The sequence below is a fragment of the Mytilus galloprovincialis genome, chromosome 2, assembly GCF_965363235.1.
Source record: "Mytilus galloprovincialis chromosome 2, xbMytGall1.hap1.1, whole genome shotgun sequence".
Lineage (NCBI taxonomy): Eukaryota > Metazoa > Mollusca > Bivalvia > Mytilida > Mytilidae > Mytilus > Mytilus galloprovincialis.
The window spans coordinates 99,326,198-99,339,720 of NC_134839.1; the positions used below are offsets into that span (position 1 = coordinate 99,326,198).

The window sequence follows — 13,523 nt, forward strand, 5'->3', positions numbered from 1 at the left end:
CTTGTTAACTTATTACAGTTTATCTTTACTCTTATCTCTTTTTGAAGAAAAAAAAACCATATAACAGAAATACCGAACTACAAGTCAGATTCATATGGGGGAAGTCCATACAAACTAATAAAATCAAACGTTAGACTTTATCAACCAGCGGAACAAATTGAAGACAACTATCATATTCCTGGCATGGTACAGACAGTTTCAGAAGAAATTGGTGGGTTAAACCTGGTTTTGTAGCTAGTTAAACATATGTGTACGACATTTGTTTATAGATCTGTTATATTGGCACAATATTGGATGAGCAACCTAACCAGACCATTGTAAAGACAATTCTTGATATATAATAGTCCGCAGCGTTTATTTTGTAGTCAGTATAATCAACTTAGGATAGAACAGTGTGCAGCTTGAAAATAGAAACGGTAGAATCCCAGTTATCATATTTGAATATTATAATATATACAATGGTTGTAACAAGGGAACTTGGTCATGTATTTTTCATAAGAATTATTTCATATATTTAAACTTATATCCTGGAACAACTTCATCTATTCCGAGTTTCTACAGTCATAACAGTACGTGTATCAAAATATAACCTATTAGTAACACATGTTATTCTTTTTTGGTACTGTTAGATATACTTAACTTAAACAAGCTAAAGTCCTATTGTTTCCCTTCTTTCGTTAAAACACTAGCATTTCAAACGCAGAAAATCGCATCTTTTCCAAACAGTTTTGACTTCCATTGGTTTTTTTTTTTTTTGCTTGTTTTAAAGACGGTACTAGATATATAATGTTAGAAATACGTCCTTGGATTTGCGTTTGATTGTGTCCAATTGCAAAATAGAGAGGTGGGTTCGTGATACCTATATATCAATTCATAGAATACTTCATCTTAAATATTTATTGTACTTATCTATAGAATGTTTTGTTATTGTTATTTACATAATGGCAGACACTATTTTATTATTCATAAAAATCTGTCACGAGAAAGATCTCTGTTAAATTTTGGTGTTTCAAAATCAGCTAAACCGGGAATTTCATATCTTTCACCGAGTTTTGGTAATCCAAACTTTTTCAAAATACTATCTGCTTCAGTTCTAAAGTCGTGAGGAATAGTTTTCCGTGATTCTGGCAATATCGAACTTTGCCCGCTATTTGGATGTTTAGAGGTGTCCAATTTAAAGCCTTCCATAGCAGTGTCAACAAAATCCTGTCTAATTTCTAAATGATCAAATAACACTGAACACGTGCGACGTGGATTGCGCATCATATCTTCAAACAGTAGTGGCAAGAGTGGGACGCCAGCTTCAACAAAGTCTAAGCATGTAGCTATATTTGCAGCCCATGCTATTGTGAAAGCTGAAACTGTTGTCATATTCTTTTGGTCTACAATAGGCGGTGTTCTATCAAGTACAGAACAGTATTTGTTATACAAAAGCCTGCGAAAACATGGGAATACAGTAGACAACACTTCACTGTCTAATATATATCTAGATATCATATCGAATTCTTCGTTACCAAATATATTCAAAGATGATGCAATTGTTTTTAAACTGTTTCGATACACATATAGTTGGTAGATATGCGGAAAGTTCCTATAAACGTCTCCCATTTGAATTGTACAGCAAGGTCTTGTCTTTACACAAATCATTCTTGCTCTTTCGTCCGGTTTGCACAAAATACGAATTGCACCTGGAAGTAGCTGTTCATACTCTCCTTTTTCAAAATTATTATTTTTCTCTAGGAAAGCAAGCGTTGTTAAAACATCAGGAGAATTCATTACTAACATACCTGGAAGCTTGGCAAACATTTGAACAAGCATAGTAGATCCACAATGTCCAGTATTAGAGATCCAAATAATAGGAACTCGCGGATTTCCGAGATCATGGGCAATTTTATGAAATGCTGGCAAGGGCATTGTTATTAAACTATGAGCACGTTGAAACTGCTGGATGTACATAGGCGTTCTGGGTTGCTGGGTTCCAGTAATGTCAACTCCTTCCGGAACCTCTACGAATATAACTTCATCTTTCGTCATACAGTATAAAGATACTGTTGGCTTTAGTATATAATTTGGGTGTTTAAACGCCTTGTGTGTAGTTATAAAATTTGACGGATCTGCCATTGACGTACTAATGAATTTCCGGCGCCAAAATATACTTTGAACATGGACGCTTTGTTTAAATTGCAGGCCATGTTTTGCATCCTTTCGAGTTTTCTCTACCCCTGTCACAGCCCATGTAAATTTTTGAAATGTTAAAACGATAGTCTGTGTGAGTTTGTAGAAGAAATATGTTAGCACTATAATAATGTATTGTCTGGCTTTGTTCAATCCCTTGCTGATATTTTCTAGGTGTTTATTGTCAGATTTAGACTTTGTGTCCATTGTTGTGTGATTCTTTTCTCGGAAGGAAGACATCTGAAATAAAAATTCAAAAATAATATCATTCTTCGTTCATAATATACTGTTAACAAACTCATTATTTGTGAGAGGAAAGTTATAGTTGCTGGTAATTTTTTTTCGCAGAGTTAAGCATCTCTTGAACTATAGATTGAATATATTATATGATCTTATATATATATAGGGATCTTATGTATAGTTTATTTAGATGGTGTAGATGTTACTCCAATTTTGCTATAATATACCTTATATTAAAAAGCACTTACTTATGGCGTATAAAACCATAACTGTATTAGCCAGTGGTCTGATATTCCAAATCAGATATACCTAAGAAACAGACAACAACCAAGAACTTACACAAATGACCTCAAATTGAATTAGGCTGATACATTTTTCAACCACAGAACGTAATTGATATCTTTTGCCGTTGACTACTTAAATTATTTTGAAAAAATGTATGTATGCACTGAACTCTCGCTGAATGATTAATTTAAGAGGCAAACAAAATGTTATCTAAGAAAAGACATTAGATGAAAAAATTTCGTTTTTTGTATTCTCGTTTATTGTGTTTGTATCTAAAATTCGTGCCCCATGTTTCTATCACTGGGAATTGTTTCTTACACGACAGGAAAGCTTCATATTAAAGTATTTTGCATGGCTGGTATAAATGACAGTTTTATGTTCTCGGTGACTTTTATTAGACGTATGTGGAGTTATAAATTATTAATTATAATACACTTGTTTTTATTCTTGTCATTTCTAAATAAAGCCAATGCATTTGTAAACATAATAAAGAAGATAGACACATTTTCTGTTTAAAGGACAAGACTACAAAATGTCCAGATCTTTTTGTTGACAATATTATATTGAGTTTATTTCAACAACTACATTTTTAATCAAATATATTTTGATACACTGTGCGTGATTTGTATTTTAATGTGTTTAAATGATGCATTCCGGAAGTGTAATCATTTTTAAAAAACATAATTTACATGAAGGTATTGCAAATCTGAATAAAATCACCACCAGTATATATCGAAATGCATATTACCTTTAATTAATTATTCTAGAAAATGTTAAAAATGTAACAATTAAGGATCATTTATTATAAATGCAAATTTGAATTTCAGAACATCTAAAAAATGAGATTAATATCTTTTTTTCTTTGCCACAAGTTAATGTCATATTTTATGTAACGATGACAGAAAATGAAATGAAGAGATTCCACACATTTTCTAGCTGTGAACCAATCATAGCGCACCAAACTAGAGGCTCACTAGAGCCTGTGTCGCTCACCTTGGTCTACATTGTATGTGAATATTCATCAAAGGACACACTCCATTATTGTAGACAAGAATATAATTCACGACAAACCTTCTGTTTTATTGATCTTATATTGCTGATCAGTTAATCTGTTTAGTTTCTCTCTATCTTCATTGGTTTTTGCTCAAAACACAAAAGAGGGCAGTAAAACAAAATCCTTATTTAAGGGGATAAGCAATCACTCCAATAAAGAGTGACAAGCTACTACCTATATCAGGGAATATGGCTTGTTAGTGAATCTTGCCATGCTGATCATTTTTGTGATGTAAAGTGTCTATGTATCTATTATAATTTTGATGATGTAAGACAACCCCACCCCGCAAAAAATGATAAAAACCGTTATTAAAGGGCATATGTAATACTTTCAAGTTAAGGAGACGTCGACGGATTTTCTCTATATTGTCTTAATTGTAGATCTTGTCTTGCTGATAATTTCTTCTATATATCTATCAAAAATTTAAGATAAAATGCAATAAAATGGCAAAAAAGCTTTATCAAAGGGCAAGAACTCTTATAATGAGTTGACTGGGGATTTCGACAAAAATCGTACTTGTAGAACGTGTCTTGCTGGTCAATTTTGCAATTCTCTGTATCTTTGATTGTTTTCAAGATAACTTTATTGTTTTCAAGATAATAGGCAAAAATGAACAAAAGCGGTAAAATGTCATTTACAGGCAATCACTCCTATAAGAAGTCGTCTGACAATGTTGACGTATATGGACAAGAGGTAGAGCTCAACAATCCGAACATTTTTTTCCGTCAGATTTTCTGTATTTATAACGATTTTCAATTTATACGAGACAAAACCTGCATTTTAACTCTTTGCTATATTTTAGCCATGGCGGCCATGTTGGTTGGCAGGCTGGGTCAGCGGTCGGACACATTTTTTAAACAAGATGCCTCGAATATGATTGTGGCCAAGTATGTTTTTTGGCGCAGTAATTTCAGAGGAGAAGCTTTTTGTAAAAGTTGACGGAACGACAACGACGACGACAACGACGGACGACGGACGCAAAGCGATAAGAAAAGCTCACTTATCTTACTGGGTCAGTTGAGCTTGAAAAGGGAAGTATATACGAGCAGGTCAACGACACCTCGTGGGTAAACTTATCATTCAAATCTGCAATAAAGCTCTTCTTTTCAAGTTATAAAAGCCACACTTCAATGATGTTTCCTTTACTGTATTTACGTAATTGAAAATTTTGATATGAAGGCGTCCGATGAATATGATGAACCTAAAGGCGTCTAATGATTAACCCGATGGCGTCTGATGATGCATATCTTTTATTCGTAGATATGTACTGTTAAATGCTGAAATTTCAAATAATACCACCTTGATTTGAATAACATGCTTGTATTTTACAAATAGTTAGTGTTTGTTGGAAAATAGATATCTTTCTAAGGATTTTTATATTGAGTTCCTCATTGTTAACTGGTTCCTATTAATTAATTCGCCATACATATATTGTCCTTGCAAAAACAATTCAAGTCTGGTAACTTCAAGTATCTTCCCATTAGATCGTATATTAACACCGTACAGTGACGACTATATGTGTACATCCTTGTTCTTTCGTCTTTTGAAAGATCCGTGACGGATCCAGTACTTTTTATAAAGGGGCCCACTGACTGACCTAAGGGGGCCGCTCCAGTCATGCTTCAGTGATTCCATATAGAATCAATCATTTTTTTTCAACAAAAGGCCCCCCATGCCCCCCCCCCCCCCCCCCCGATCCGCCTATGAGGATAACTTTATTTCTATATAGGCACCAATGGCTGCTAACAAAGTATATGGAATTGTGAAATATCGTGATTGTAACGACATAAGACTAAATACAAGATTATTTTCATATCTATTTACAGCATAGGTTTCTGTCACATGTGTAAGGATTTCTGGTTATAAAACATGCAAATTTCTATTTTTACTTTTAAAGTGTCTCAATCAAAACAGTGAATATCAGTGAAAGTTCTTCTAAATTACAGTTCACAGACTCACCCTCTCTGGACGTGTTACTGACATTTTGGAAAGTTTTTACCACATAAAAATCCCTACAATACTAGTATACAAATTTCTCCTGGCAGTATTTAGAAAATATAATTGCATAACTATAATTACTTTTCCAGTAGGCCTAATAATTTCAGATTCATATGTTTTCAAGACCACGTGAAAAAGATATGTGTAATTAGGCATATAGATTGTTAGCATAATAAGATATAACTAAGAAAAACAATAACTTTATGAAAGACCTATTTTTCAACTCTTTGATGAGTTTTCACAGAAATGAGAAAATATCAATTAGACATAATTAGGACGACAACAAATTTACAATCAATTAAAAAGGAAGTTTCTGCAATTTGAGTGGGCTTAGGTAAGAACTGTATAAGGTTGGACTATCACTGGGAAATATGAGGAATATAACAAATTTACATCGCAAACGACCACCTTCAAACTCCTTAATAAATGTTTGTATGGGTTTTTACATCCCGAACTCGACTCTGCCTGACTGAAGTTATACACTCCACTCAAGCGAACCGTCACCATCTCATTTAAACCAAAAAGACGTATTAAAATAGAAAATGAAAATGGGGAATGTTAAAATATGAATGAATTGATTGCCGTTTGAATGAGAAAAAAAAGACCACTAAATGTGTCACTGAAGTCTTTTTATTCTATGTTCTCAAGTATTAAAAAGTGCAGTCTTACTTACATATCTTCATATGGATTATAAATCCTAATATGGATTATAAAACCAAGGTTTTTTTGGTGGTTTTGACGATCAACAGATTCGAATTCATTATGCCATCAGTTAAGTCAACATACAGACGCCTATTCAAAAATGACACATAGTCAAGAAAATAAAATATTTTCTTTTTATTTTTATTTAAACCATATATGGGTTGATGGAGTGTGACATTTACAGTAAGCTGGAGCCGTTTTGTAAATTAAAACGTGTCCTGCATACCTAATAAAGATAAATCCGGAAGTGTCATATATAGATTTCGCATTTAATTTCAACTAACTTTTTAAATTAAAGTTAAAACAACATCAATCAAATTCAATTATCAATTAGATGATAGAGTTTTTTTTCTTCTTCAGGAAACGTATAAATAGTATTTTGTTTATCTTCAGGTTTCAAAATGGGGGAAATGACTCAAAAAAGCAATGTCACATCATAGCAGACGACCCATCACCAAGTAAAGAATAAAATAAGATAAATATGTATAAATAATCATGGGACATCCTTTTATATGTTCGATTTTTTAATTAGCTAGAAACAATGAATATATTACACCTAAATTAAAAGTATAGGTACACGTAAACCCTTACAAAATATGAATTTAAATCTTGAATATAAAAAGTTTTTAATCTGACACTTGTAGATGCTTTCTACAGATCTGTCTTATTTCTGAATGTTACAATAAGATTGTCAATAAATTCTTTTTACAATATTTGTTACCATTTTCCCTTGTATAGACTTTCACTATGAACATGATGCATTTAGCAGATAGAGCTAACAGAGAATTTTGCTCTAATCTATCATTGGGATAATCTTCAACCTGTAGTGAGGTGTAGGTTTTGTTTCATGTCGATGACCCAATCGATAAGAAATGTTCCCTTTTAACTGCGTGTCAAGTTCGTGTATTAAAGGTGTATTTAATATTTATTAACACACCAAATCCCTTCTTTATAATAAATATAAACTTGTTGTCACAACGCAGGTGTTCCAGTCATTTAACTTGACACACTAAGTAAATATAACTTTAAGATACACACAACTTGAGAGACCTAAAGTGAAATCTGTCACTACAGCTAATAGATGATGGGTCAATGACAACTTTTTAGACACGTCATTTGTCAGTGTATGTACATGGCTTCTAAATATAGAGCTTTTTCTGAAAATTGTATTTTAAGATTATTTATGTGTCGGACATGATATGAAATTAGGCAGCAACCCAACAAAAGGAAAAGACTTATGCGTCTAAACGATGTATTATACATAGAATAGTATGCTTACTTATCGACCATTGTACCCAATAGATATAAGAAGATGTGGTATGATTGAAAATGAGACAACTCTACATCCAAGTCACAATTTATAAAAGTAAACCATTATAGGTCAAGGTCTTCAACACAGAGCCTTGGATCACACCGAACAGCAAGCTATAAAGGGCCCCAAATAATAACTAGTGTAAATCCATTTAAACGAGAGAAAAAAACGGTCTTTGTTCATCATACACATCAATACATTAAACATGTTAAAAGTCAAATGATTTATTTTAAGGCTACATGTATAACTCACAGGGACTCGGTTAGCAGATTAAAATTTTCTTAATCAATGTTTTTTATACTTTTTTAAAGTATTTCCTGTCTATTTGATGCCATCGATATTTCTTTGTTTTCTAGCAATGTGCACTTTACTATCCATATCCTAGTAAAGTGCATATTCTAGTTGTTTTTTTTTTCAGTATACGGATATGGAGAGTAAAGTGCACATTGCTAGAAAACAAAGAAATATCGATGGCATCGTCAAATACGTTAATAAAGTAATACAAATAGACAGGAAATACTAAAAAAAGTATAAAAAACATTGATTAACAAAATTTTAATCTGCTAACCGAGTCCCTGTGGTATAACCATTTTACCCGCGTTTTCCTATGATGAATTTGGTTATTGTCTAAGTAGTTTTTTTTCAGATCTAAGCTCTTCAAGTATCCAACTTCAAGTAATATATTTACCCCCGGCTTTAACAGTTTTGGTTTTGAGCGTTTCTGGTGTTGGTATATCCAGACAAGTGCTTCGATTGCACAAAGCGTTTATTAAAAATATGAGATGTAACGTGTAAAACTGAATAACATTTTATGAATAAGTGTATATATTTAATGAATTTATTTTTAGCACACCTGTACTCCGGCACAGCCTGTAGTAAATTTAAACTCTTATAGAATATCTAAATTCTACTACGTAGTAGTAGGTCTTGCCAACATTCCAACTTGAACACTGTGAGTGAAATGTGTTGAGGAAATATAACCGACTTTTTAGAACCATTTCAGATATTCAGTTTTGATGTTTGCAATTGAAGAATTTCTTAGTTAAAGTCATAGAATTTAAAATTTTGTTTTTAAGGGATGCCATGTTTTCTCTCAATTGTTTGTGAAGAAATGTATTAAAAAGCTTCTATGTTAGTGAAAGCATGATAAAGATAACTATAAAATAGTTTTGGACCTTTCACCTTATTCAATACTTACTCTTTAAATATAGCATTCAATGACCTTTGTATCACGTTATCGATAACTCCCTTCTGAAAAAGATGAAATAGTATATCTATTATTGAATTTAATTCTAGAACAAAACGAAGATAAAAAAAAATGTAAATGTATAAATAAATGTGTCATTCGAAAAAGTAGACCACGGGCAAATATTTTACATTTTACAAATCTTTTATAACTGATTAACAATGAGTAAGATATGATATATCATTCGTTTACAAGGTCAATACAATTAAAATGTTACAATTGTATTGCAATTAAAAAATTTCCTTTATATATATAGAGTCTATAAGAATCTACCAACCAGTAAACTTAATAGGTATTGGATCATCAAAGTTGACAATACTACACAAACAGGAAAAATTATATGAGTCTAAAAGAGTGTGTAACAATACCGATAAATAGATGGAAAACAAAACACTAAATTATTGTATAATTTATATCATCTGTTCAGTTTTTCCATCTTTGTGCGATGATATTCAACACTTTTTAGTGTTTTGTTTTCCATCTATTTATCGGTATTGTTACACAATCTTTTAGACTCGTAAAAGAAATATATAAATGAATGAAGAATGTGTCCATGGGACACAGATGATGCCCCGCTTGCATATAGCGCTATAAAGGGACAAACTATTACATATAAAAAAGAAGATGTGATATGATTGCCAATGAGACAACTCTCCACAAGAGACCAAAATGACACAGAAATTACGGCCTTCAACAACGAGCAAAGCCTTTATCTCATAGTCAGCTATAAAAGGCCCCAAAATGAATTTGTAAAGCGATTCAAACGAGAAAACTAACGGCCTTATGTACAAAAAATGATCCAAAAACAAATATGTAACGCATAAACAAACGATGAAGCGTTGTCTCATCGGTAAACTTACCATATCTATAACTCTAGAACGGTAACAATGATAAAAATTCAAATTTGATGTGTGGTTTGACGTAATAACCATTGTATACAATCAATTTCGGGACATTCGTGCGTACAGAAAGTCATACAGTCAAACAAATGTAACAGGGTTTAACCCTCCCCCTAAATTCCCTCGGCTGTACCGTGTGTTCCATGTAAAGAACATGACAGTTGTTGTCCATTCATTCATTCATTGGATGTGTAATTGAGATGTTGCGGCCATTTGTTTTGAATTTCTTGAAGTTCAGTACATTTTTTTTTTATCTATTTTACTTTGCAGTAGGATAAAAATTAGATGTGCCTCATATACCCCTTACTTAATCGTTTGCACACATTTTACTTTTAGCAATGTTCAATTTAAACCTTTAAAGCTTCATAAGTCAGTACAAAAGTGTACACTAAAACAAAACCAATCAAGACGGTAAGGACAAATTTCGTGTGACGTCAGTACCCGGTGTCGGTATTACTACATGTAAGATCATTCATATATAATTATTCTATAAAACGGACCTTGGACTCTTGACTTTGCAAAGACAAGTGACTATCTCCGTCCTGAATTAGGTTCCGTGTTGAGGGCGTCTCCAGGTTAATTTAGCTGTTTACTGATCACTTCACAATGGCCTTACTATGTTTGTCAAACTATAAATTTATAGGTTTAATTTGATAAAAGTAAATACCATTATCAGGAAGATTTAAACACGTGATAAAAAATGAAATTGGTTGTAGTTGGAATGCTAAATCCGATCTAAACTTTAATTTAAAAGTAAATTTTAACTTTCTACATGAATTGCACACATAGTCAAAATCAATACATGTATTAAAAACGGCAATAAAATATGGGTGTAAGTTTTATCTTGTCATATAGAAACGATAAAATACCATTAATACACAATAATAAAAAGAGTTCGAAGATATTTGTTCTGCATTTATATGTATAGTGAAAGGGCAGAACCAAAACATGTTGCGCAAATTACTTGAAAAGTTCCATGAGGGGGTCTTAAACTTCAGTCTGGAATACATTTTTGAAAATCACATAAAATTTAAGAAATTGATACAATTCAATAGATAACCAATCTATATTCAGGACCTACATGAGAGTTTCATTGTAACATATTCATCTCCGATTTAAACTAAAGAGTTGTTGTTGGTGTTTGTTGTTTTTCCACAGTAAACTGTGGTAACATTTCTTAAGATTCTTTGAATATTTTTGCTTTCTTTGATTTACAACTTATAGTCTAGATAGGCAAACGGTTAAGTCGGTGATCACTTTAGTCTTAAAACTAGTTTAACACAACACTTTTGTGTCTGTACCAAATTGGGCTATCTGAACCATTTGCGGTTACACGGAACCTTATTTAAGATGGACACGTGTCTTATTGTTGTTTTAATACCTTGTTTCTGTGTCTGATTTAGTCGGAGAAGTTATATGTCAGCGGCTGATGTGGTTATTGTAACTGTATAGTATTTTTGCGTTTCATGTTTTCCTTTTTTAGACATTATAAATATCGCATTATGAGTGACCTTTAAATTTTTTTAGGACATTATTGCACTTATTAAACCAAACATAAATTATCGTAACAAGTAAATTACATAAATTACGTTTGTTTATGTCCCGAAGACAATGCGTTGCCATCCCCGACTACAGAATGACAAATTGGAAATAGCTGTAAGTTTACAAAGTCATGTGCATTAATTAAGACATTGTTAAGTACAAATATACAAGATTACAAAACGTCACCTCAAGTTTCTGTAATTATATTTTTCATATTAGAATATCAATAGTGAACATAGATGCAAACTTCCTCTGAATTTGTTTTACTGAGGCCCATTGGGTCAAAACTAGCTGGATGAAATATAGTTGAAGAGTCTATATAAGCTTATTTTTTTACACAAGTCTATATAATCAAATGTTATTCAATTGCATGTTTATGTAAATATTGGATTGAAGAAGTTCTGAACTACCGTTACCAAACTGTTTTAATTTGCATCTAAAAGAGCATGCGTAATCATTTGTTAATTGTATCGATCTAATAAGTCAAGCCCTTTTCAATTGATGTTTGTTTTAATTTTGTAGTGAAGCACCACTCTCCTATATTTATGGAGAGGGTTGCGCACTCATAAACATACTGTTTTAAAACAGCCCATCGCATTCTAAATGAGCCTGTGCTTAGCCATGATCCTGTTTCTAGTGATAGTCCTTATTTGTATGGCGACCATATCAAGTTCTCTTGAGCTTAATTTAGGCTACTGGTTTTCTTCTCTCTAGTCATGTCATCCCCGGGGACTTGTGTAACTAGGCTGTACCATGTTGATGTTCAAACTATTGTACCTTATTGTTCTTGTCTAAAATAATATTATATATCATACCGGGTACTATGCTTCTTACAAGCCCGTGTAATGGAAAATTAACACCACCTTCTATGTGTATGCTTTGGCAAAAAGTTTTATCTGGTATCCATAGTACCTGAATACCCCCCCCCCCCCCCTCTTTTCTCAGTATATAAAAAGTCGATGTAGCATAATAACTAGCAAAACAGACTATAAATGGAGACCGGATAAAAATACTAAAACATTACCCCCACAATACTTAAAAGCAATGCTAACAGAGCCATGTAATGTGAATTAATTGGAAATTTTCATGAAATCTTTGTTAGCAGCAAATGCATGTTAATATTCGTTATTTGTTATCCCGGAACTTACCTTTTTAAATTTGTCGTCAACCTTTTAATGTCAATCCTCTTTCCAGACAGTTACAGTCATGAATTGAAAAATGTCCTAAATAAAATAGAATGCACCCAAATCAATCTTATGAACGTCCCATTTAAAGGGCGGGAGTTTATGACTCCAAGATTAGATGAAACGCAAATGTTGTCAACTTGTTATGCATAGGTTACATTTGATACAACTCGTCGAATACACAAATAAATGTGATATTAAGACTGATATGCACGATTTAGCACATATTTTCCTATTCATCATCCATACAGGATAGCTATATCAAATAGTAATTCAAATCCGTTGACATAATTTATGACCCAGTCAACATAAAGAGATATACGAAATTTGTGTTATTTACATACGAAATCTCCTAAAGTTTACACTGAATGAATTTGCGGTCCCGACATCTAGATTGGATGACGACAATTTTATAAGGTGATGTAAGCAATTTGTCAAATTAAGTGTGAAAAAGGTGGAACAAAATCACAAACAGATCTAACCTTTCATTATGATAAGTCAGCCGTATAGGGCAATAGTACTGACTTACTCAACAACCAAATTTGAAATAAAAGGGACAGATTTAAATGCCTCTCCGGTATCTTTTACCCCACTTTTGAGAAGAACATTTTGGGGAGGGTTGTGGGCCTTTTTTACTTTTGTTTTCTCTTTTAAAAAAACAATCTTATAATTTTGTGAAATAACTTAGAGATATCAACTTATTTCATTATCTTTCTCAGATATATCGTGTTATATTTTATATTCGTATCAGTGTTATTTTGATCAAATGCTTTTCAAAAAAAAAAAACTTGTATAAATTCTTATAGATGACAGTGAACTGTGCTGTCTTACGGTGTTTATCTATACCAACTAGTTTTCTATGCCCATGGGTGTAGTGATGTTACAG

At 32.5% G+C, this 13,523-nt stretch overlaps 1 protein-coding gene across 2 annotated transcripts; it reads right to left on the reverse strand.

The window, feature by feature from the left end:
* Positions 1–336: 336 nt before the first annotated feature.
* Positions 337–12,945, reverse strand: LOC143065082 (uncharacterized). 2 transcript variants are annotated; one of them, XM_076238425.1, is made up of 3 exons: positions 12,602–12,945; positions 8,965–9,017; positions 337–2,415 (listed from the first exon to the last, which is right to left on the reverse strand). In XM_076238425.1, exon 3 carries the CDS (start codon positions 2,413–2,415, stop codon positions 964–966), a length of 1,452 nt encoding a protein of 483 aa, XP_076094540.1. In that variant the 5' UTR covers positions 8,965–9,017; positions 12,602–12,945; the 3' UTR covers positions 337–963. The 2 variants fall into 2 exon arrangements, with proteins under 2 accessions (XP_076094540.1, XP_076094541.1); XM_076238426.1 differs by lacking the exon at positions 8,965–9,017.
* Between the last annotated feature and the right edge of the window lie 578 nt (positions 12,946–13,523).

What these genes read in the sequence shown, in the direction of transcription:
- LOC143065082 (XM_076238426.1), bottom strand. Translation starts at nt 2,415, where the DNA reads ATGTCTTCCTTCCGAGAAAAGAATCACACAACAATGGACACAAAGTCT.